Source organism: Hemisphaericaspora subhashii (genome assembly GCF_019202705.1).
Source record: "Hemisphaericaspora subhashii strain CBS 10753 chromosome Unknown scaffold43, whole genome shotgun sequence".
In the NCBI taxonomy this organism is placed as follows: domain Eukaryota; kingdom Fungi; phylum Ascomycota; class Pichiomycetes; order Serinales; family Debaryomycetaceae; genus Hemisphaericaspora; species Hemisphaericaspora subhashii.
Window position 1 is genome coordinate 72,393 of NW_026057307.1, and position 24,339 is coordinate 96,731.

The following is a 24,339-nucleotide window of genomic DNA, read 5'->3' on the forward strand; positions in this document are numbered from 1 at the left end:
TCTATGCCAAAAAAAATATATATTTACTATTAAAAAGATAAATTCAACTAGGAAAATAATTAACCAAAAATGGGCTATGCCGTGCTTGTTGTTCAACGTTTCCCTCCTTTTGTGGATGTTTCGGACATCGTCGGCAATGTCTCTGAATGACTTGTGGAAGAACTAGCTATTGAATGTGCGGCCCGGTGGAGGCCCGGCTGGCGGTGTGAATGTTTCAACAGTATGATAATTAACTTCTGATGTATTGTTATTGCTATTAGGATTCAAGCCTGAGGCAGTAGTAGAAAGTGGTGGCGGTCCAGCTGGAGGTCTAAGCATATCACCAATACTTTCATCATCTACTCGATCTCCCTCTTGATTAGCATTAGTAGGTATTTGTGAAGGTAAATTTGATTGTAATGGACTTGCCCCCGTCCCAACGAACGCATTTCCCGTCCTTTGATGTACTTCAGGTGGATGAGGAATAGGAGATTTTGCATTCGGATTAGGATGGAAAACCCCTTGTGGATCATAATACCCCATATCGTATTCATTTGCGGTCTCAGTATATTGTGGAACATATGCACTCGGTAAATCCGGGTCACGGACATGATCAGGTTGATCATATTGATTTTGAGATTGTCTATATGACGGTGGAGTCATCCAACTCGTCCCTGGTAATGGTTGTGACCCTCTTTGCATCCTCCTTTTGTTTACTCTGAATGTACCTAATAATACAATGATTATCATCACTACAAATATAGCAAAGAACGCCCATCTTGCCCCTCCGGACCAATCTGTATTAAATTCTTGACGTTTGACATGTTCAAGATTTATTATTGACATGTTTTATGTTTTGTTATTATTACTCTTTGATATGAAAGCGAATGCGGAATCTGCGACAGTTGTTGAAAAACCCTTGTTGGTAAGTAAGAAATAATTTGTATAACCAATGGCCAAGGAATAAAGAAATTTGTTTTTCTTTTTTGCTTTCTTTTCGTTTCATACTTTTTTTGGGGGTGTAGTTTAGTGTTGGTTTTAAAAAAAATGGTTACGTAATCAATTCGGGGGAAATTTTCGGTCATTTGAAATCTAAAAAATGGCTAATGCTAACGAGGCTATAAAATAAAATACATCAAATTCATCCCCAAAATATCATTTCTGTCCATTGTATAATTTATTATTTTTTTGGATAATTTGAACTTGGCATGACCTCGGGGCCATGTTATTCTGTACGATGTATAGTATAGATGTTTGAAAATAACAGATTGATTAGCGGATATTATGGCTAATGTGATCCCAATCCGTTCTTAGCCCCAGTTGATTATTATGATCATGTGTACGACATTTTTGGCAATGTACGACATCGCCAATTTAACGGTTGCTGCTTTTTTTTTAACTTTTAACTTTTTACAACCAACTGGTTCAAGGACAAAAGCCTGAATGAAGGGGGGTACGATTATTGAAATTGTTGATGACTCTTCAAGGTATGTATAGGATAAGTAGCGGGTGTTGGGCTTGTACTAGAAAATAAATTTATAAGACTAACGTAGATCTAGAACTAAATTAGAAGTACTTCAGAATATTTGGTTGCAAATCACCCAAAGCCTTACGAACTTTGTCCCAATAACTTTTATCCTATTTAGAAGCTGTTCATCCAGTACAGATAGAAACAAGAAAACAATAAGCATCAATCAATTCTCATCCAAAGAAAATGAATTACTTAAATTTTCATCAATTATTAAAATCATTAGACTATTAATCAACCATATACAACAACCAAATAAAATAACAACAATTAGAGATATTTATTATCAAGATGTAAATCTATTTGAACATAAGCAGATTAATTGTAAGAATTTATTAACTTTGATAATTGAAGAATCGTTACAATGGTCATTGGAGAATGATATTGGAATCTATCCATCTCCAAAAGGATTAGTCTATGGGGATTGGTTTTTCCAGACTAAGAATCAACCAACATTAATTCCAATTAATTTTCAAAAGGTACTAATTACTGCTAACGATAAAGACTCTGATAGAAAGCTATTGATTGTAGTATTAGAAAAGGATGCTGTATTTCAATCATTTGTTAATTTTCTTGGTAAGTCTAATAGTACAATCTTATCAAATTTCTTAATTATAACGGGGAAGGGTTACCCTGACAAATTAACTCAAAAATTTCTTTTCTGGTTAAAACAACTGTTTAAGAATACGGTTTCGGTTGGATTTTTCGATTCGGATGTTTATGGTATTAATATCTATAAACAATATCTTAAGTACGATAATCTGTTGATTTATGGTGGTGTATACTTAATTGAGACAGATTTGGTAAATTGGTTGCAAATAAATTTAAGAGAAATTACATTGATTATAAATATGTTGAAAAAGAACCTGGATGGTGACAAACTGAGTGAAATGTGGAGACGAGAGTTAACAAGAGGATTGTTGTTGTTTAATAAATCAGAAATGAATGTTATTGAGTTATCAAATAACAATTCAATTAATGATTATTTGATTGGTAAAATTCAGTCCATAGAGTAAGCTCCACCCAAACACACGTGACTTGTGCTAAGATTTCGTTTCTATTGTGTTCGATAAAGCAACCACGAAAAAAATAAAAATTCTCAGCAAATAAAATTATTCACGTTGCTAATTTTAATACGACAGCAGGACGACGCACTTCCATTCATTAATTTCTCGCAGTATAACACACACACATTTTAAATTTCGCACACGCTGTAACCTCGTTGAAATTTTCAAATCTGCAACAAAAAATTTTCAACACATTCATTACTCTTTCTCTTTTCTGTATTCTACATCCATTGAATCGTATCATTACAAGAAATGTCTTATACTACTCGTCAAATTGCTCCAGCTAACACCTTAGACTACAAAGTCTACGTTGAAAAGGATGGTAAACCAGTTTCTCCATTCCACGATATTCCATTATTCGCTAATGAAGAAAAAACTATCTTAAACATGGTTGTTGAAATTCCAAGATGGACCAATGCCAAAGTAGAAATCTCCAAGGAACAAAAATTAAACCCAATCGTCCAAGATATCAAGAAAGGTAAGTTAAGATTTGTTCGTAACTGTTTCCCACACCACGGTTACATTCATAACTATGGTGCTTTCCCACAAACTTGGGAAGATCCAAACCAAATCCACCCAGAAACTAAGGCCAAAGGTGACAATGATCCTTTAGATGTTTGTGAAATCGGTGAAAGAGTTGCCACTGTTGGTGAAATCAAACAAGTTAAGGTTTTGGGTGTTATGGCTCTTTTAGATGAAGGTGAAACTGATTGGAAAATCATTGCCATTGATGTCAATGATCCATTAGCTCCAAAATTAAATGACATCGAAGATGTTGAAACTCATTTACCTGGTTTATTAAGAGCCACTAACGAATGGTTCAGAATTTACAAGATTCCAGATGGTAAGCCAGAAAACCAATTCGCTTTCTCCGGTGAATGTAAGAACAAGAAATATGCTGAAGAAGTTATTGCTGAATGTTCTGAAGCTTGGGAAAGATTGATCAAGGGTGAATCTCCAGATTCTAAGGGTATTGATTTAACCAACACTACTTTAGATACTACTGCTACTTTCTCTGCTGCTGCTGCTTCTGAAATCCCGGCTGGTACTAATGAAGCTCCTGCTCCAATTGACAAGTCTATTGACAAATGGTTCTTCATCTCTGGTGCTCATTAAATATGACGTTTATAGTATGTTGAACCCATTTGTATGTACCTAATGTGTGTTTAATAATTAAATGTTGATTCTTATCGTGTAAAAAAATTTTTTTTTTCAGTTACATCAAGTCCGAAAAATCTCCGATAATGTAAGTTTTTTTTTTCTACAATCAAATTAGTGATTCTGCATGAACTGTCGTTAAGCCGTTCACTTTATCCGAGGAAAAGCTTATTGACAGTTTCTAAACGGCTAAGCAGAAACATTCTCAATCCCATTGGTCCATCTTATAGCTTGAAGAGTATATGAAAGAAGAAGGCATCACATGGGTTATGTTCTCTTGTATTAGATTAAAGTTATGATCAAAGAAGGGTTCCAATGCCTCCCTGGTAAAGGATTGAAATAGTGCTCGGTCACACTGGTATGAACACTACCAGTTTGTATAATTAGTTTACGACATGAAACCCTGTCTCCTCACCACTTCGACCAAAGCTCAGGAGTTTAACCCCACAAAATTAATTAATTGCTAGTAAATAATATGGTGGTTTCCAGTTGACAAGACGCAACCCTGTGTTACCACGTGAATTGATCATTTGTTTTGTTCAATACCAAAAAAAATCAGTATTTTCCAGAGTACCATTAAAATTTATAAACAGCATGGGCCGTTTTCGGGGAATAGTCCGAAATCCGACCGTTTCCATATCTCTATAAATAACCTTCCATCAGATGTGTAATTTATTAAAATGCACTGATCCTGTCTATAAACTTTGTACGAGCTCTCAGGCAAAGGTTATATTCCAGAAGGCAAATTCCAGTAACAGATTGGAATTTATATGTAGCTTTGAGAGATAACGAAGGAATTAAGGTAATGAATCCTGACAGAAGGCGAAGTTCCGTCAAATTTTATCTTGGGTGTTATAATTTCAACATGCAGCCGTAGGAATTAAGGTAATGAATCCTGACAGAAGGCGAAGTTCCGTCAAATTTTATCTTGGGTGTTATAATTTCAACATGCAGCCGTCATAAAGAACATGCTGAAAAAAGCTGCAAGGCTGCTTTCCGAATCGGACAACAATGCAATTGGTTCAAACTTTAAATAATCCCTTTTATAAAGAAGGGGATTATTCCCTCCGTTTCTTCATTTAAATGCCTCTTAGATCGTTATACACCACACAGAATGACAGGTAGGGTTAAGGATATAGTTATCATTGGAGCATCATACGCAGGTATAATTGCATTAAAGATATTATTAAGATCGAGGAAATGTCCATCAGATCTAAAATTAAATATCTATTTGATATCTCCCAATGATTATACCTACTTTAATATGGCAAGTCCTCGATTAATACTCGAACCGGAATCATGCCCAAAAGTGCTTTTCAAGCTCCAGGATACCATCGACAAATACGTCAAGAATACTAGGCATAGTGTAACCTTTATACAAGGATCAGTGGGGAACGTTGATTTAGATAAACGTGTGGTATGTCTCGCTGAAGATGACGGATCACAAATTTGTTATGATAATTTGCTAATCACAACTGGAACCAGACTAATGGAACCTGGATTTAAATTGGATAATATCCAGGACCAACAATACTCCGTCAATGGAATTAAATCCTTACACAAAAAGCTCGAATCAGCAGAAAGTATTGCCATTGTAGGTGCCGGTGGAACTGGGGTCGAAATCGCCGGAGAAATTGGAGATGATTTTGGAGATACTAAGAAAGTAGTTTTGTATTCTGGTAGAGGTATGCCACTACCCAGATTCCCTGACCCTTTAAGAAGAAAAGCAAGTGAGAAATTGGAGAAGCTCGGAGTTGAAATCGTGAATAACGATAAAGTAAAGATTAATGAAGATGGAAAATCTGTGACATTAAAAGATGGAACGATCAAGGAATACTCAGTCGTAGTTCAAGCACATCGTAACATCCCCAATACTGATTTCTTACCCGATACAGTCTTAAGTGATACCAAATACATCAAAACCGATAAATACCTTCGTCTTGAAAATTACCATAATGTGATATGTATGGGAGATGTTTTGGATATGGGAGTTTCTTCAGCTGTGGATTTATTCCACTATCAAAAGCCAGTCTTGACAAAAACGATAGAGTATGAAATATTTGAAAGGAAATCGACAAAGTTGAAACCATATCAAACTGAAAAGAGCGTTTCGTTTATGTGTCCGATTGGAAGAGATGGAGGTGTTGCACTTTCGTTTGGAATACGAATGCCTAATTTCATAGTTAGAAGTCAGAGAGCAAAAGATTATCTGATATCTAGAGCTCGTTGGTTCCTTACTTGAATTTCTTTCCAGGTGGTTACATGTAATTATGCTAAGTTACTTTGATTTCAATAATTGTCTAAGTAGAGTAGAATAGAATAGATGTTGTGGTTAGAGAAACCTTGCCTTTGTGATTCATACAAAAATGACGTATAGAGAAGTTGATCGATCTTGATGCAACGACTGTAAAATCCTTCTTAATCACTTTCTCGGGCCACGCACTTAAGTATGTAACTAAGATTGCTCTTCAAAATAATAACAATATAAGGGGCTACAATAACTTTTTCAATGGTTGCTATTTGCTTTTTTCTTCAACTCTTTTTTCTTCCACCAAATTATTAGCAGCCATCATGAAGAGAGTAGTTGTCATAGGTGCCTCACAGGCAGGTCTATTAGCTATGAAGACCCTTGCAAGGCAGTGTCCATCGAGTGTATCTTTGCTGGCACATTTAATTTCACCCAACGATTTTGCATACTTCAATATCGCTAGTCCAAGATTGTTAGTTCAACCAGAGCTATTACATAAAGTCCTCTTTAATATTCAAGATATACTAAAGAATTTAAATCACAACAGTAAGGATCAATTCACATTCACTCAGGGATCAGTTTCAGATATTAATTTAGATAAAAGAAAGATTTATCTTCATAAATCACTTGTTCCCATAGAATATGATGCTTTGATTATTGCTAGTGGGAACAGAATGGATTCACTTGCATTCAAGTTGAGCAACATCCAAAGCCAACATCATACAATCCGAGAGATTCAATCATTATCCAAAAAGATCAGATCAGCTAATTCAATCGCAGTTATTGGAGGAGGTACTACTGGGGTTGAAATTGCTGGGGAGTTGACTAATAATCGTAAATTCACCAAAAAAGTGACTTTATACACTGGGCAAGAATCTCCTTTGGCTGAGTTTGAATCATGTCATAGAAAGAAAGGTATAGATAGATTGAATAAACTTGGGGTCGAGATAATAAATAACGAAATGGTTAAGATCATTGAAGATAATACAGCAGTTAAATTACAAGACGGGACTGTTAAGAAATATTCAGTGGTGATTCCAGCGTATAGAAGTATTCCCAACAGTGAATTTCTCCCTTCTTCGGTTTTGAGCAAACGAGGATATTTGGATACTGATGAATATTTCAGACTTAAAAACTATCATGAAGTTATCGGTTTAGGTGATATCTTAGATTGCGGAAAGAAATCTAGTCTTGATCTATTCTATGCTCAAAAGCAAGTATTTGAAGCAACTGTTGCCCATGAGATCTTTGAAAAGAAGGATATTAAACTAAAGAAATACGAACCTGTTCAGACTGACAAATCATTTGTTGTACCAATTGGCAGAGATGGAGGTGTTGCTGCAATTTGGAACATTCCGCTTCCTAAGTTTGTAGTCAAACAATTCAAAGCAAAAGATTTTTTGATCCCTAAGGCAAAACTGTATTTATCCTAAGTAAGTTTCTTATATAATAATTTTCTTCCACTCATTGATTGGTTACATGATACCTATTTTCTGTTCTTGAATCTATGCATTTCTTAGATATCAAACAAGTAAACAACTAATGGAAGACGGAAAAGAAAATCAACATCCGCAGAAATTATAATCACTGCCAACTCCTTTAGTAATTCATTAATAATATGATCTGGCTTAGGGCTGTTACTAATCAAAATCGCCCAAAAATAGTCAAATGGAAAATAATCTCGGAAGATTTCCATTGTTGGAGGTTCCACATCAACCAAGAAATTGGGTTAATTCATTGTTTCATAATAATAAGTTGGAGAGCCACAACAGTTCGGGGTTACACCTTTGGGATGTTTCCGTTCCCCGTAATTGCCCCTGACTTGGTTGCAAAAATTAAAATAAAATAAAATAATTTTTCCCTTATGGAAACTATAAAAAGCTCTTGTTGCCCAACTTAATTTACTGGTTTTTGTCTTTTTAAAACACACAAAGCATCAATGACTAATAACACGAAAAGAGTCATAATCCTTGGGGCTTCCTATGCTGGAATTCTTGCTTTGAGGACTTTGCTTTCCAGGAAGAATCCAGCCAATCTCGAATTGGTCATCAGGATCATCTCGCCAAATGATCATACATATTTCAATATGTCTAGTCCTAGATTGTTGGTCGAGCCTGATTCAATTAACAAAGTGGTTTTCAGTCTCCAAGACTTAATTTCCAAATTGAAAGTTAATTCTAAACATAAAGTGGAATATGTCCAAGGGTCAGTTAAAAATGTTGATTTGGATAATAGACAAGTGGATCTTCATAAATCTGAATCTTCTTTAAATTATGACTATTTAATGGTTGCGACAGGTACTAGAAGTGATTGCTTGGCTTTAAAATTGGACAACTTACTTGATCATTCGTATTCCATAAACGCAGTAAAACGCTTATCTGAGGATATAAAGCACGCCGAAAGCATCGCTGTTGTAGGTGCTGGAATCACCGGGGTTGAAGTTATAGCTGAATTATCATCCAATTATGGAAAGACTACAACGTTCGATTTATACACTGGTAATGAACATCTCCTCCCGGAATTGAAGGAATGCCACAGACGACAAGTTGTTGAGAGATTAACAAATTTTGGTGTTTCAATTATCAATAATGAAAAGGTTAAAGTAAGCAAGGACTCGAAATCAGTTATTTTTAAGGACGGGACAGTAAAAGAATATTCGCTTGTCATTCCTACTTTTAGAAATATTCCAAATACAGAATTCCTTCCCGGAAAAGTTTTAGCCGCTTCAGGCTATGTGTATACAGACAAGCATCTCCGCCTTGAGAAATATCATAATGTGATTTGTTTGGGTGATATTTTAGAAATGGGTGCAAGTTCTTGTGTTGACTTAGTTTATGCTCAAAAACTGGTGCTTGAATCGACAGTAGATTATGAGATTTTCGAGCAGAAATCAGTAAAGTTAAAGACACATAAAAAATATGAACCATCTTACCAGTTCGTTATTCCATTGGGAAAGGATGGTGGTGTTGGTGTTGCGTATGGAATCTGCTTACCCAATTTCTTGGTGAGATACGCAAAAGCCAAAGATTATTTTATTCCTAAAGCAAAAGAGGTTTTCGGGTAGCTTTCTTTACATATATTCTATATTTGCTGTTGCTATTGTGAGATTCTGGTAATACTAATGGTTCTAGTCTATTGTTTTTAAATATGTCCTTCTATTTCTATTGAGTTGGTCAAATGTTTCTTTGCTTCGCAATACAAATTTATAAAAGTATATTAATAGAACGTAAGCGCCCTTTTTGGACAACTCAACCACTTATAAGTGATATTTCCTTTCAATTCAGTAGAGAATCAAACTAGGAAACCGTTCCCAAGATTTAATCTTTATGAAACCCAATTCTACCCAGTTTCTTTCTGGCGTAAGATGAGTCATTTAAGAGTAATCGCTGCAGTTGATACTAAAAATCAATGGCCTACAAATTTATGTAATTGCCTTGGGTCTAAAATCTATCAACAAATACTACTTAGGCAGGTCAAAAGAGTACATTAAGAACAAATATCTCTACTTCTATTTGAAAGTGCTGATTCGCTTAGGAGCATTATTCCATTCTCTAGGTATCAATGTTCCAAGAAACGGTACTAACACGGAGATGAAAGTTCTTTATGTTAATAACAATTGTCCTTGCAATTTATCGCCGGACATCGGTATTCTTGACTAATAACACAACGAATAAAGATTTGTTATATGCATTAAGCTGCAAATCCTTTGGTGGATTTCTCAAACCAAGTCCGCTTCGGTGAACTTTTATTTTTTCGGTCTAAACGGATTTAATACCTGCAGCAAGGTTAATAAATTCTCGGTCTAAACGGATTTATCAAAATTTTTAGTCCACGAATGCGAACAATGAGCCGAAATCAGTTAGAGGCTACTGGCTGCAAAATATGACCATCTCAAATTTCTTTTAATATAAAAAGACTTCCATCAGCTGTTTTAAACTTCATCTTTGATTGTTTTTAAATCACGAAAAAATAAGCAATGACTACCAACACTAAAGAGGTTATAATATTAGGGGCATCATACGCAGGAGTGTTAGCCTTAAAAACATTACTTTCGAGAAAGAATCCATCAGAAATATCCATAAATGTTAAGATAATCTCTCCGAATGATCATACCTATGTGAATATTGCAAGTCCTAGATTGTTGACTGAGCCTGAAAAGATCCAGCAAGTACTTTTTAGTCTTCAAAAGTTGATAGATAGATTAACTGCCAATACGATACATAAAGTCGAATATATTCAAGGATCTGTCAAGGAAGTAGATTTAGATGAAAGAAAGGTATATCTTCATAAATCTGATATGGTTTTTTATTATGATAATTTAATTGTTGCAACGGGTACCAGAATGGATTCAGCTGTATTCAAGTTAGACAATATTCGTGACCATAACTACACCATCCAAGAATTGAACAAATTGGTTGAAAATATTAAAGAGGCTGAAAGTATTGCTGTCATAGGGGCAGGTATCACTGGAGTTGAAGTTGTAGGAGAGTTGGCCTCAAACTATAGTAAAACCAAGAGTATTGATTTATATACTGGTGCTGAATATCCATTACCCGAATTAAGAGAGAGTCACAGAATTGCTGCGGCTGAAAGATTAACAAACTTTGGTGTGAATATTATCAATAATGAAAGGGTTGGAGTCAACAAGGATATGAAATCGGTTATTCTTAATGATGGAACTACAAAGCAGTATTCACTAATTATTCCAGCATTTAGAAATTTTCCAAATACGGAGTTTCTTCCTAAGCAGGTTTTGAATGACTCTGGGTACGTCTATACTGACAAGCACCTCAGACTTGAACAATATCACAACGTCTTCTGCTTAGGAGATATCATAGAAATGGGTGCAGGCTCATGTATCGATTTAATGTTTTCTCAAAAGGAGGTCTTTGAATCTGTAGTGGATTTTGAAATATTTGAGCAGAAGTCTGTGCAATTGAAGGAACATAAGAAAAGTGAAACGGGTTACAGGTATGTGATTCCATTGGGTAAGGACGGAGGAATTGGCGCTGCGTATGGATTCTCACTTCCAAATTTTATAGTTAGGTTATCAAAGGCCAAAGATTACTACATCCCTAGAGGAAAGGACTTTTTCACTTAAAACGGGAGTTTTCAATTATGTCGTAACCGTGGAAAATGATCGTTATGTTGCGTTTGGGCTAAGAGTCACGCTGCTATATGTGCGCTTGCTCAAAGTTATGGAAAGTAAAAACTTATTGTCTTCTCTTTTAGGATTTATATATCAATTAATATCGTACTTGTTTGTCTTCGAAAATGGGCCAATATCCAACATGGTCAAACATAATGTTAGAACCTCTTCGTGACAAAGACGGAAGTGGTATTTCTTGTGAAAATTCCAGTTTAAAAGAATTTAAGGTAGAGTAGCTTGAGAATGTGGTGGGACGGGCTTAGTGTCCTTCAAGGTTTACACTGACAAGTTGCTACTCTTCTGATGAATCTCTGATGCTTATCTTGTATAAGGAAGCTTGATTGATCATTCATCTGAAGTTACAATCAACCGACGAGATGGGTAGCTCTGCCACATGGAAGCCCTGTCAGATGGAACGAGAAAATACGCATCCAACTGTTTAAAGAACACTATGTTTCATCCCCTTAGCTTCCGATCTTCCGATTAGTAAACCGTAATAAATGAAAATCCATGACCAGTTTTGTCAGTTATAGAGTTTTGTGAACGAAACATATAGTTTTTAGTGATGCTGACAATAATTCCAAGTTGGAAACTATCTCTTCGAACAACGAATTTTTTTTTTTTTCTTAAACGGTATCGATTAAATTATACACTAAAATTATAAACTATAATATATAAACTGATACTGACCCTCTGATACATATAGGGCATAACGTTCTGTAGAAATGGTAAAAACCTTTTATAGGCACTTAGGTGTATGATAAAAGCAACATAAGTAGTGTGAGAGTCCAAGACCAGCAGGACTGGGTTGTATACTCACTAAAAACCATTGGTACGAGTTGGCTGGGGGGATAAAGCGTAAATGATTTAGGATGGGGTTAAGCTTAAATCAATATTTGCTTCGGTCATAAACTGTTTGAGGTAATAAAACCGCCACGGGATAATTAAATCAAAGAAATTATCCGTTATCCGCCCAAACTTTTCTCTCCAATCAAAAATTAATAAGTTTTTACTAAATCGTATTTTACAAGCCTTAAATTGTGGCTTTGAAGTTGCGAAATAATTCTCGTTGAGAAAAATCACTTTAGTGTCTGTACGGGTGCAAATGAAAAAACTATAAAATGACTTCCATCGCCTCTACAAACTTAAATTTTGAATTTTTCTAAAACATCCAAACAAAGCAATGACTGTCAATAGCAAAAAGATTATAATACTAGGTGGTTCATACGGAGCTATTTTAGCATTAAGAACATTACTTTCAAGAAATAATAATCCATCTGATATATCCTTATCCATCAGCATTATCTCGCCCAATGATTATACTTATTTCAATATTGCCACTCCTAGATTATTAATAGAACCTGAGTCTGTTGAAAAGGTGGTCTTCAGCATTACAGAAATTATATCACATTTATGTGCTAATAACCCTAGTCATAATGTTGAACATGTTCAAGGATCTGTTAGAGAAGTCGATTTGGAGGAAAGAAAGGTATATCTTTATAAATCTGACATAAGCTATGATTACGATAATTTGATTGTTGCAACAGGCACAAGAATGGAATCGAGTGTTTTCAAATTAGATAATATTCGTGATCAAAACTATTCAATTCAACAATTGAAGTCATTAGTTGAGAATATCAAGGAGGCAGATAGTATTGCTGTTGTGGGTGGTGGTATTACAGGAGTTGAAGTCGCGGCCGAGCTAGCATCAAACTATGGTAAGGACAAAACTATCGATTTGTACACAGGTAATAAATATCCATTACCCGAATTGAAAGAGTATCATAGAAACATTGTTATTGATAAATTGACTGATTTCGGTGCACAAATCATTAATAATGAAAAAGTTGGCATTAGCAAAGACTTCAAATCAATAACTCTTAGTGATGGGACCAAGAAGGAATATTCACTCATTATTCCTGCATTTAAACATACTCCAAACACAGAATTCCTTCCTGATTCAGTATTGTCTACTTCTGGGTACGTATATACCGATGGACATCTCAGACTCACGCAATACCACAAAGTTATCGTATTAGGTGACATTTTGGAAATGGCAATGAGTTCTGTTGTTGATTTAATGTATTCTCAAAAAGCTGTGTTTGAAGCAACTGTGGATCTTGAAATATTCGAACAAAAGTCTGTCCAGTTAAGAGAATATCAGAAATGTGACACGTCCTATAGGTTTGTGGTTCCTTTAGGTAAAGATGGGGGGATTGGGGCAATGTTTGGTTTTCCCCTTCCTAATTTTGTAGTAAGATTTGCAAAGGCTAGAAATTACTTTATTCCTAAAGCAAAGGAATTCTTGGGATATTAATTGGGTTAGTATCTTGACAGCATTTTCTTAGTTTCAACTGTTTTCTATGTATACTTTAATAGAGATGTTTCATATTCTACTTCATACTATTAGAAAGATCTATGTAAATATTTACTTGGACTTGTAGCCACTCTTCCTTACTCATTTCTTTCGCAACCAATCTTTCCAAAGTTTTTGCAACGCGTCTTTCCCGCCATACCAAAAAAAAACACACATCCCCAAAATTTTATATTTCGGTCTAGAACATCTCTAACCGTTATATGATAACTGCAAATGGATGATTTGAAACAACTAGGCCCAAATGAATTCACATCCTCATTCAAATTCCCTTACTTAAGCTGTCTTCTACAATCCCATGGGAAATCCATTATGGATATCCTCCAATATCAAGATGATCATGCACAACTATCAAGAATTGTTGATCGACCGATTCGAGAAATCGATGATTATTTCAAGTCACTCGAGAATGATTTAATGCCCAGACAGACAGAGATAAAACTACTGCAGGAGTTTATATCCACTGGTATACCTAGTGCCGATGAAGAATTAGGAGGCGGAATACCGTTGGGAGAAGTTGTGGAAGTGTTTGGAGCAAGTGGGTGTGGGAAATCCCATTTTTTGTTTCAGTTATTGCTACAATGTCAGGTTAATTATCCAGGAAGTGAAAGTATTCATGTATCCACTGAATCGTATTTGGAAACTAAGAGGTTACAAGATATGTTTCAGAATCATGAAGGGGAAGTAACCATGGAGAATATTTCATATATATATTGTCAAGATTTTGAGAGTCAAGACCATATACTATATACCCAATTGCCGATTAAATTAGAACAAGACAAAGGAAAGACTAAGTTGGTAGTTATTGATTCGATCGCCCAGCATTTTCGAAGGGAAGATTGTTTGTTGAATTCAAATTATTTACGAATGAGAATTGACCAACAAGAATTGGAATTAAAAGATCTACCAGAATTCAAGGCAATAAAATTTCAACAGGCAAATCAATTGAAGACGGTTAGAAAGGATATAAAATATGCAAATAGATCGACCAAATTGCATTATATTTGTTTATTACATCGTCATTTAACAAGATTAGCACAACGATATAATATTGCGATTGTTGTAGTTAATCAAGTGAGTGATCATACTTTTGATCCTCTGAAGATGATTCTGGAAATAAATGAGAATGATTTAGCATATCCGCTTAATTTGGATATCCAAACCGGTATATCTTCAGGATGGGATGCAAATACTCTTTATGATTATATTCCCACACATCAAGTTTCATTAAATCGAGGACAAATGGAATTATTAGATTATGAAATATCAAAATCATTTGATAATAATCTAAATAAGAGACAAAAGATGGGTGAAGATATTGATTTAAGAGCACCAATTGTGGACAGAACACGAGAATTAGAAGATGTGAAAGAATTAATATTAAAATCGTATAAATTGAGAAATGGAAAGACCAAAAAGATAGTACCAACTTTGGGATATCCTTGGACAAGAAGAAATAGCACTAGAATCATGTTGACAAAGACATACAAACCGGTGATGAAAGATAAAACGGAAATAGACCTGGAGTGGCTGCAAAGGGATTCAACTGCAGATTCTACTAAAGGAACAAACAATAGTGATGCAAGTATAAATAATGGCAAAAGATCATATGTGGAAGATAAAAATAAGCCAAATGATAATAATACACCTGATTCTTTAATTTCTGGTTGGCAAGTTGAGAGATTTATTAAGGTTGTTTCAACCAATCATAATGCTCGTTCAAATAGATTTAATAGATATCAATTTAAAATTGATAAAACAGGATTAATAGAAATATAGATAGTATATATACAAACAGACAATAGAAACTGTTGTCAGAGGAAAGTTATTTATGCACTTGTGAAAAGCGCATTCTGAATTATCGCCAATCGCACAAATTGTAAATTTCCGCGGAACCAGCAATTCTCGGCGATAAGCTTACCTGGTTCTGTGTTTGGATTGCTCCTAACAAGTTGTGGCAAATTATACATGTAAGAATTCACAAAGATAAGTTTTGTGTACAAAGAATACATTTAACTAGCCTCAAAAAATGTGCATTAAAAACCCCGGATATGCACCATGCATTGCGTCTCATGCACGCAAACGCAGTTTATCCTGATAAGAGGGTTCTTTTGACTAGGTTGAGAGACCAATCTAAAAGTAAAGAAGACGGTTGCGAAAGTTCCAACAATTGGGCAGCAGAATACTGGAACTTTTCGGAAACGATAGGCAGCAGTCTTTGGATTGTTTAATTATAGAATCTTTTGGCTATCAAACAAATAAGTGAAATAGTAGCTGATGTGCCTAATACTTCTTCTAATACTTTGACTAACAGCTCTTGTGCATGCTTCCTCCTAATAATTTCTTGAATTATCTATAATATTCTTGTTCGTACCTTGTTTGATAACCACACCATTCTGGATAAACTTTCGTTTCGCGATCATTTCACAGGGATATCCAAATGTGCATTGGGATACTACAGCCCTAGCTATAAGGTCTCTTCTTGAAGATTGTTGGAAAAGTTGGTCCCTTTAGACATCTTACCTCACCCTATTCTCATTGGAATACCTAATCCATTGAATACTATGCAAATTTTATGCATTAATATACCACCTGCTCAATCTTTAGGTGTTGGACCATCAATTTGTGAGTTATAATATTGATATAATACTGCTGAAATATAATTAAAAATGATACAAAAGAATGCGATCCTTGTGTATAGGGGGGATAACAGGTACGTCATACCCACCTGGGGAATGACATTGAATAGCTGCAAAATATTCAAAATGAAATCAAGGTCGTGTATTTCAAATAATTATTTAACTAAAATAATAAAACGTGGTCGTGTACCTCGTGACTGCTTTAGTTAACCAGAAGAAATCTTCTTTATTGGTTTTGTGTGCGGTTTTCATTTTGTCTCTGGTTTGGTTCTCATTTTTCATGGTCAGGTCATTTGGTAAAACACAAAATTTAATTGAGAGAACACAAAATTACCCGTTGAACGTTCAACCCCCCAAAAAACTAATATTCAACCCCCACACACCGCACCTACTCATACAACGCGTGTTTATACTAACAACAATATAGAGTACTTGTTACCAATTAAGCTATATAACTCATTGAGTATTCATCATTAACAACATATACCCCGGAACACATCGACGAACGAAAAAAAAGAGATAGAAAAGTCATGAAGGTATGTTTCAATCTCCGGGTTCGGTAAACAGGGCCCAAGACCACCCTTGTACAAGCATGTAAAGATATACTAACGTCTATGATAATTATAGTACATTGATGAAGTTGATTTAGAACTTGTGAATCAAGAACTAAATTTCCATTCACCTGATAATAATTTGGTTATTAGAGGAGGATGTGATTTATTTACAACCAAACCAATTGGATCAGATAGGAAATTATTTAAAACGATTGATAAACATTTAGATCAAATCATTGAAGATAATCAATTATCAAGATCTTTAGAACGTGAACGTCAAAATTCTATAAATTCAATCTTTGGTGGAAGTTCTTCTCCACCACCGTTGGGTTTTGATAGAAGAGGAAGTTATGCTATTGAACGACAAAGAAGAGCTAGTCATAATCTGATAAATTTCAAATTTGATAAATCAAATAATCATCATCATCATAATGGAAATTCACTGCCTCCAAATAATAATGGAAATCAGAATAATAATGATTCGACTTATTTATCTAAATCTTTAAGTGATGCAGATATTGATGCAATCGATGAATCACCATTTGGCCCTTTGAAGAATGTAACCACGAGGAAAACTTTCTCATATTTGATTGCAATCTTGAATAGTACTTTCCCAGATCAAGATTTTACAAATTTACAACCAACAACTGAAAATTTCTATAGAATTGATTCACCAGAAGATTTAATTCAAAAATTCAATAATATTTTGATCTCATTAGGCAAAAAGGAAGATATTCTAAATTGGATTTGGGATATCATAAATTCTTACATGGATGTGATACCTTCAAAATCCGCTTCTCCATATTTAAATGCCCAAACCACGAATCATACTCATTCCACTAGTAGGAAAAATAGTTTTAATTCAAATAGAAGTAGTGGAAGTGGTGGTAATTCACCAAATTTACAATTTCAAAACATATGTCCTCCTGATGTATGTCAAATTTATCAATTTCAACCATCGGATGAATCTATATTTGAAGACTTGACCTATCCTTATCAACCAATGTGGTCATATTATTGGTTTATTTATAATAAAAAGAAAAAGAGAGTTACATTTCTTCATTTAACTGCCATAAATAAAGCTCATTATTCGCATATAAATTCAAAAATACAAGATGATGGTAAACGAAATAAAGACAAGATTATTCATCATGCAGATGAAGATGAAGAAGAATATGATGAGAATGATGAATATGTGGCTGATGATGATGAAGCTGTGATAATAGAGGATGAATATTTGGATGAGAATTCCGATGTGGTTGGAAATATTGAAATTTAGATAACCCAGAGTTTATGGAATCAATTTAGTTAGAGCTACTTCCCCCCAGTCTGTCTTTTTATTTCTTAAGTATTACTATTTATTTGAGCTAATTCTGTTTTATTATATTGTGTAATTATGTATGTATGACATACATAGCAACATTAATTGAATTTCATAGCATTTTTGATGTTATACATCTTTTGTAAAAGATTTGATATCTATACTCACCTGAGGTAAACTGTGAATCTCAATATTATATCATATATTACAAGAGAGATGTACATGGGTTATACGGTGCAGATTGCTAGCAAGCAAGTCGATGCCTGCTGCTTTCTAATGGTTGTCAAAATAACTACTATAATGGTTGCAAAAACGAGTGTTTTGAAACGAAAATTTTGGGGAACGCAATTGTATTCATGGTTTTCTGGAGAGAGGGAATCCTGAAACTTAAGGAACTAGTTTCTTGTCATTCAAACAATTCTATTGAACTGCTCTTTGGTTTTCTTGAGGTTCCCTCTAGTTAGAACATCGCTTGCCAGATTGCTGCAAAAGTATCAGTAGAGTTTCTGCGGGTGCACACAATTCTCTTTAACCACGAATTGTAATTTCTAGTATTATATCTATTGAAGTTGAAAAAGGGTCCTTTCGTGCTCTTAAAATTTGAATTTACTCTTCTGCCGTACGTAGAAGATACAACAGGAGTGATGAATGTATGAGTTGAAACACCCCAAAAAAATAATGTCACTCACTATGGGGTGGTGTATGGGAGTTTTTAGCATCCCAAGAAACCGAATTATTAAAATTACTAACATCGCGAATAAAACTCACTAACCCTCTTCTTCAAATCATTCCAAGTACACTTTGTTAGCATGAAATTGAAGTACACACACGAAATTTAATGGTTAACGAAGTTTTTAAATCTGACATCGTGAACTAAAATAGCCCAAATTACGCTTGCTCTTAGTTGCTTCAACCGGCACTTCACAACGACCATTCTACAAGGAATACAAACCCTAAAGAGAGTCATTTCTGTGTTTTCGGCTTTGCTTGAATTAATATCAATTAAGAATCTGAGTAAAAACTAGACAAGATGTTGTTGTTCATGTACTGGAAGGTGGTTCTTCGTATGCTACATTTGTATGCAGGAGTGCCTAGCAAGAAAGTGCCCAACGTTTTTTCGCTAGAAACTTGACGAACTTTTTTTCGTCAGAAAAGTGAGGAACTTTCGTTCCTCAAAATTTTCAATACAGTAACAATTATTAAAAGTTTTAGGAATACTAATGAAAGCCAATACAGTCTATAATTTCAGACATTTCTAATACATTTTGTTAGTACTTATAGTTCTAGTTCTATACAAATTATGGTAGTAAAATGCGTTCCAAATCGGAAAACTATTTGTGAAGTGTACCCTTTTTTTTCATCAGAGTATGCTATTTTCTCTTCAGACGCTGATGACATTTTCCCCATCAGACGCAGATGCTGTTTTGCCATCAGACGCAGAGATGCTGTTACATCAGACATCAACAACAATTAATTATTAATATTTTTTGGAATAGTCATTAAAGTTAATACATTCGATACTTTCTGAAATTTATAATACATTTTGTTAGTACACATGGATATAATTGTATACAAAATGTGGAAGTAAAAATGCCTTCCAAAAACTTTGGACACGCGACAAAGCCCTGTATATAAATTACGGAGTTTTCGCAGCCAATCTTTGTATAAAAGTGCAAAAAGGCAGAATGTACCCCAACATGGTGTCGCATTTGGATGCTTAAGCTCATGTCTTTTTCGCAGTCCATTGAGTTAATCATTTGATAAGAATTAATAAATTTCTCTATAATCCAGTATTGTTGAATGCGGGAGACTCTGAAGAAGGCGAAAACCACAAGACTTTTCTAAAATTAGGCAAATAATTGCAAAAGATAGGATCAAAAAGGGAAAGGCTACCTCTTATATCACATTTCTTTTGACCAGCATAGTTTGGTTATCAATCAAAACTTTCCATGGCTGTCTTATTTGGAGGTGACTCCCGATGAGAGGCTCCTGACCTTGTCGCTTGTTTGGGAAGGTACCACACGGTCAGTAATTTGAACTTCGGTAGAGTGTTACTTCTGCATTACAAGGCTCATGGTAGTTCAAAGATAATACTAAAACCTCAATACTAGCTATGTAAGTAAATATTACTCATTAAATGTCTATTAATCTATCCTATATGGTTTGGTTTTCGATACATGTTTATATATATGAAAAAGACAAGCTTTGTATTATATCTATTATGTTCAAGCTGTTTTTCTTTTTGACGCATTTTCATCTTCTGTTGCTTCCTCTTCGAGTTTTCTCTTGTTATTCTCTTCACTAGCCTTTTCTTCCTCGAGTTTTCTCTTTTGTTTTTCAGAAGCTTCGGCTGAAGATGCAATCAATTCCTTTTCACCAGCAACTTTCAATAATCTAGTATTTTGCTTCTCACCGTCAACAGTTCTGAAATATGGTTGACACCTCCAATATGGAACTTTCTTATAAGCACCTCCCCAATGTTCCACTGGTCCTTCTACTATAACGTCCAATTCTTCAATATTTGGTTGCTTATAGATTTCTTCCACTATAGCTTCGACTTGTTTAACTATTTTGTCCCATTCTTCGAATGGTGCATGTACACTAGTTTGACCAATTGTTGGTCTTAATTCTTTATGAACGTTCAAGAATGCATGTAATACTTTAAAGAAATGGGCTTTCATTGCCGTTCTTGATCCTTCTCCCTTTAATGATCTCACAATTTCAAAATATTCTCGTAACATCTTATCCACTCTTGCAAATTGCTTATCTTTGTCATCAGTTGCTGTCCAAAATACTCCTGGATTATATAAATTTCCTTCAGCAGACATGACTGCATCGCATGAAGTTTCTTGTTCACATCTAGATAAATCATTTGGATATAAAATGTTACCATTAGCAAAGAATACTTGATCTTTAGGTAAATTATCTCTTAAATATTTCAAAATTTTCCAATTGGCTAATCCTGTGGCTTGTCCTTTCATTTCTCTAGTTCTTCCGTGAATAGTTATAAATTGTGCTCCTGCATCCAAAACCATCTTAGCATATTCCAAAGATTTCTCCCAATCATCATAAATCCTTATCTTTGCCGTCACGGGGACTTTTAAATTGTCATGCAAGGTTCTAATCAATTTATGTATCAATTCCCAATCATCCATCAAAAAAGCCCCATATTTCCCCTTTTTGGCAATTCCTTGAGGACATCCCAAATTCAAATCCACAGCATCACATCTATCTTCCACCATTTTGGCAGCTTGTAATAAATATTCCGGATCATTGGCACAAAATTGTACAATCACAGGACGATCATATTCTGGATCCCCATCTTCTTGAGAATTCCACATTTTTTCACGATATTTGATATCATTGACAAATAATCGAGAGTGAAACATTGGAGTATAACATAAATCGGCTCCATATCTTCTTGATAAGATTCTCCAGGCTAATTCGGATTGATCTACCATCGGAGCGACTATTGTTTTTGGTTGTCCTATGGCATCGTAAAGTTGCCTTCCTTGTAACTTAGTCGATGATGTAGATACTGTCATATTAGTTGATAAGTGTCTTTTTATAAGTCCGTTTACTTGGTTAAACAAGTTTCTATTAATCATACGGAAAGAAAGAAGAATAACTGAATCTGAGATATTTGAACTTTTCAACTCAAATAAGAAATTTAAAAAAAAAAAATATTTTTAATTGTTTCTTTTTTTTCTTTTGATGCGATGCAAAAATCCCCCCATACAATTATAATTATATGATTTGGTAGCGGGTACACGGGATTTTTGACAGTATTTCACGTGTCTTAGTAAAATGCGGTCATTATGAAGGCTCAGTACTACTGCTTTTCAATCCCCAAATAATGACAGATGGAGAAACCGACGAGGAGGCGAATCTGACATTAAACGATCTAGCGAATTCTTCATTTAGATCAAAATTATCATCCCCCTTAGCAGAAGCAATCAGACCCACCAGCCTCAAAGATTACATTGGCCAATCCCATCTAGTTGATCCCCGAAATGGACTAATTACAAACTTCATCAGATTGGGCTACTTGCCATCGATGATCCTCTATGGACCACCAGGTGTGGGCAAGACCACATTAGCATCTATATTGGCACATGAATGTGGATATGCATTTATAGAATTGTCAGCCACCAATGCGACCGTGGGTGATTTACGAGAATTACTGAGTTCAATTATACAAGAGAATAAGAAACGAGAATATGAAAACGTGGGACGATTGAAGATTGTGGTTTTCATTGATGAGATTCATCGATTTACGAAAATTCATCAGGATTTCTTGTTGCCTTTTGTTGAGAATGGGAATTTTGTCTTTATTGGAGCAACCACGGTTTCATTGAATAAAAGAATACGAAAGGCGATTTTGTCTCGATGTCAATTGTTTGAATTATATCCTTTATCGAGCCGTGATATGATTGAGATTGCCAAGCTGGCAGCCAATTTTCAGAATTTGAAACGGAAATATATTCATGGTCAGGGTAGGATAGAATATACTAGTGATGTGTATCAATTGTTGGTGAATAGAGCCAATGGAGATTCAAGATCAGTGATAAATATGGTTGAATTGATTAGTTCGAAATATCAGTCTAAACAAGACATAATAATTCCTGTTATTAAGGATGTTGAAATGTTCGTTAAGAATGTGCGTGATTCTAGTTCGAATATGAGTGGGGTTAACTATAAAATACTAAAGAGAATGATGACATCTATTAGGCATGGTTCAAGGACACCAATTGCTCCAGATAGTCCCTTAGAGTATCTTTATGATGACTTTAAGAGTAGATCATTGGACGATGAAGAACTTAATTCGGAATATTTACATCAAATGCAAGTGTCAGATGACAGCGATGTCGAACCTGGGAATATTTACAGTGACACTGAAGCCAATGAACTCTCATTGGACACGAGCAAGCTATCCCGTGGGCAGTTTTTCAGATTTGCAGCAGTATTTTATCTCAGCTTGTTGCTTGAAAGAGGTGAATCACCAATTAATATTGGAAAAGAATTGATTAATTATTCTATGATGAATTTGAAGATTGATACGAAGACAATGCCGAAATTGATGTCGTTTTTTAAGTATACTAAACATGCAAATATCGTATTGGATAATGTGAAGATAGTACTTACTAATTGTGTTGAATGGATCATGTCGCAACCAAAAAGCAGATCCCATTCTAGCGTACTTGCCAACCAATTACATATATTGAAAGCTTATCATGAAGTAATGATGAAGGAGAAAGAAGTGGAAATAAGTGGTTGTTCGCTTGATGACGACTTTTCAGTATCATTTGATCCAATTGATATTGAACAAGTTGAGACTATGCCAATATTTGAGAAATCTACAATTGATCAGAATGCTGGATTTGAAGTTACTTACGTCAGTGATGATGATGAATTGAATATTGGAGATCCAGAACCAATTGGTTAACCAGGCAGAGAAAAAAGACCAATATTTTTTTTTGCAACCAATTTTATTTAACTTGACAAATTGACTATCAGCGTTTAAGTGAAAAAATGGTTAACAATGCTAATCCCAACATTCAAATCAACTCAATCAGTTTCATCAAAGTGACAAGAGAACTTGTTGAAAGTCTCATATTAAATCTGATAACATATTTTTTAATATTCATTATTTTATTATTATTTCAACTACGCGACACGATAATTTCCGCTAATAAATTACTTGTTATCTTAGGATTAACTTTACTTGAATTTATAATGATGATTCCTTTTATATTGATCAGATTGGTATATGTATTTTCAGAAACAAATAATGAACGAAAACAATTGGATGATCGATATAGTTCTCGAGGAATAATTCGATTATATACTTTACATCTGATGTTTTGGCAATATCAACAGACATTGGGATTTACTTTAGAAATCATAAGAGTTTCTAAAGCTGGGATTAATTTGTTTTTGGAGGTTGTGGATGATTTCGAACATCAAGAGGTAGTGCCACAATTGATAGAAGAGCCAGTAGTGGATGAGGAAGTTGCTGGTGTGGCTGATGTTACTAATCGAGAAATAGTTGTTAAAAATGATGAAAATGATGAATTTGATAATCCTGAATTGGCAGATATTTCAACTGAAGCAATTCCAGATTGGCCTCAAGCTAGACATTTCAGGACCTTCAAAAGGCTTAAAAGGGTAAGTAGTGAGCCTACATTCAAGTTCCCACAAAGAATGTCATTGAAATCATTTGTCAGAGCAAAAGAATTAGATCAACCAGATTTATCTGAATAAGTTTTACATGTAGAGAGGTAAATAGATTTCCAAGCAAAACGTATAAGAGATTAAGTTT

The 24,339-nt window shown here is 34.7% G+C and overlaps 13 protein-coding genes across 13 annotated transcripts; 11 read left to right on the plus strand and 2 right to left on the minus strand. All coding sequences in view use genetic code 12, as the record gives it.

Annotated features, from left to right (window-relative positions):
* Positions 1-162: 162 nt before the first annotated feature.
* Positions 163-825, minus strand: J8A68_003339 (uncharacterized protein; the record flags this gene model as incomplete). Its single annotated transcript, XM_049407185.1, has 1 exon — positions 163-825. The coding sequence occupies one exon, from the start codon at positions 823-825 to the stop codon at positions 163-165; it is 663 nt and encodes a 220-aa protein (XP_049263393.1).
* A 597-nt stretch (positions 826-1,422) lies between these two features.
* SPO11 (Spo11p) lies at positions 1,423-2,523 on the plus strand (the record flags this gene model as incomplete). The annotated part of the gene is made up of 2 exons (XM_049407186.1): positions 1,423-1,466; positions 1,626-2,523. The coding sequence occupies 2 exons, from the start codon at positions 1,423-1,425 to the stop codon at positions 2,521-2,523; spliced, it is 942 nt and encodes a 313-aa protein (XP_049263394.1).
* A 303-nt stretch (positions 2,524-2,826) lies between these two features.
* On the plus strand, positions 2,827-3,690 carry IPP1 (inorganic diphosphatase; the record flags this gene model as incomplete). The annotated part of the gene is made up of 1 exon (XM_049407187.1): positions 2,827-3,690. The coding sequence occupies one exon, from the start codon at positions 2,827-2,829 to the stop codon at positions 3,688-3,690; it is 864 nt and encodes a 287-aa protein (XP_049263395.1).
* A 1,156-nt stretch (positions 3,691-4,846) lies between these two features.
* On the plus strand, positions 4,847-5,974 carry J8A68_003342 (NAD(P)/FAD-dependent oxidoreductase; the record flags this gene model as incomplete). The annotated part of the gene is made up of 1 exon (XM_049407188.1): positions 4,847-5,974. The coding sequence occupies one exon, from the start codon at positions 4,847-4,849 to the stop codon at positions 5,972-5,974; it is 1,128 nt and encodes a 375-aa protein (XP_049263396.1).
* A 329-nt stretch (positions 5,975-6,303) lies between these two features.
* Positions 6,304-7,801, plus strand: J8A68_003343 (NAD(P)/FAD-dependent oxidoreductase; the record flags this gene model as incomplete). Its single annotated transcript, XM_049407189.1, has 2 exons — positions 6,304-7,400; positions 7,645-7,801. 2 exons carry the CDS (start codon positions 6,304-6,306, stop codon positions 7,799-7,801), a joined length of 1,254 nt encoding a protein of 417 aa, XP_049263397.1.
* A 118-nt stretch (positions 7,802-7,919) lies between these two features.
* J8A68_003344 (NAD(P)/FAD-dependent oxidoreductase) lies at positions 7,920-9,044 on the plus strand (the record flags this gene model as incomplete). The annotated part of the gene is made up of 1 exon (XM_049407190.1): positions 7,920-9,044. The coding sequence occupies one exon, from the start codon at positions 7,920-7,922 to the stop codon at positions 9,042-9,044; it is 1,125 nt and encodes a 374-aa protein (XP_049263398.1).
* A 912-nt stretch (positions 9,045-9,956) lies between these two features.
* J8A68_003345 (NAD(P)/FAD-dependent oxidoreductase) lies at positions 9,957-11,081 on the plus strand (the record flags this gene model as incomplete). The annotated part of the gene is made up of 1 exon (XM_049407192.1): positions 9,957-11,081. The coding sequence occupies one exon, from the start codon at positions 9,957-9,959 to the stop codon at positions 11,079-11,081; it is 1,125 nt and encodes a 374-aa protein (XP_049263399.1).
* A 1,231-nt stretch (positions 11,082-12,312) lies between these two features.
* Positions 12,313-13,446, plus strand: J8A68_003346 (uncharacterized protein; the record flags this gene model as incomplete). Its single annotated transcript, XM_049407193.1, has 1 exon — positions 12,313-13,446. One exon carries the CDS (start codon positions 12,313-12,315, stop codon positions 13,444-13,446), a length of 1,134 nt encoding a protein of 377 aa, XP_049263400.1.
* A 369-nt stretch (positions 13,447-13,815) lies between these two features.
* RAD57 (putative DNA-dependent ATPase) lies at positions 13,816-15,282 on the plus strand (the record flags this gene model as incomplete). The annotated part of the gene is made up of 1 exon (XM_049407194.1): positions 13,816-15,282. One exon carries the CDS (start codon positions 13,816-13,818, stop codon positions 15,280-15,282), a length of 1,467 nt encoding a protein of 488 aa, XP_049263401.1.
* Positions 15,283-16,672: 1,390 nt separating this feature from the next.
* On the plus strand, positions 16,673-17,975 carry MAF1 (RNA polymerase III-inhibiting protein; the record flags this gene model as incomplete). The annotated part of the gene is made up of 2 exons (XM_049407195.1): positions 16,673-16,678; positions 16,770-17,975. 2 exons carry the CDS (start codon positions 16,673-16,675, stop codon positions 17,973-17,975), a joined length of 1,212 nt encoding a protein of 403 aa, XP_049263402.1.
* A 2,267-nt stretch (positions 17,976-20,242) lies between these two features.
* On the minus strand, positions 20,243-21,562 carry J8A68_003349 (tRNA dihydrouridine synthase; the record flags this gene model as incomplete). The annotated part of the gene is made up of 1 exon (XM_049407196.1): positions 20,243-21,562. One exon carries the CDS (start codon positions 21,560-21,562, stop codon positions 20,243-20,245), a length of 1,320 nt encoding a protein of 439 aa, XP_049263403.1.
* Positions 21,563-21,873: 311 nt separating this feature from the next.
* On the plus strand, positions 21,874-23,463 carry J8A68_003350 (uncharacterized protein; the record flags this gene model as incomplete). Its single annotated transcript, XM_049407197.1, has 1 exon — positions 21,874-23,463. The coding sequence occupies one exon, from the start codon at positions 21,874-21,876 to the stop codon at positions 23,461-23,463; it is 1,590 nt and encodes a 529-aa protein (XP_049263404.1).
* An 86-nt stretch (positions 23,464-23,549) lies between these two features.
* Positions 23,550-24,281, plus strand: J8A68_003351 (uncharacterized protein; the record flags this gene model as incomplete). Its single annotated transcript, XM_049407198.1, has 1 exon — positions 23,550-24,281. One exon carries the CDS (start codon positions 23,550-23,552, stop codon positions 24,279-24,281), a length of 732 nt encoding a protein of 243 aa, XP_049263405.1.
* Positions 24,282-24,339: the final 58 nt, after the last annotated feature.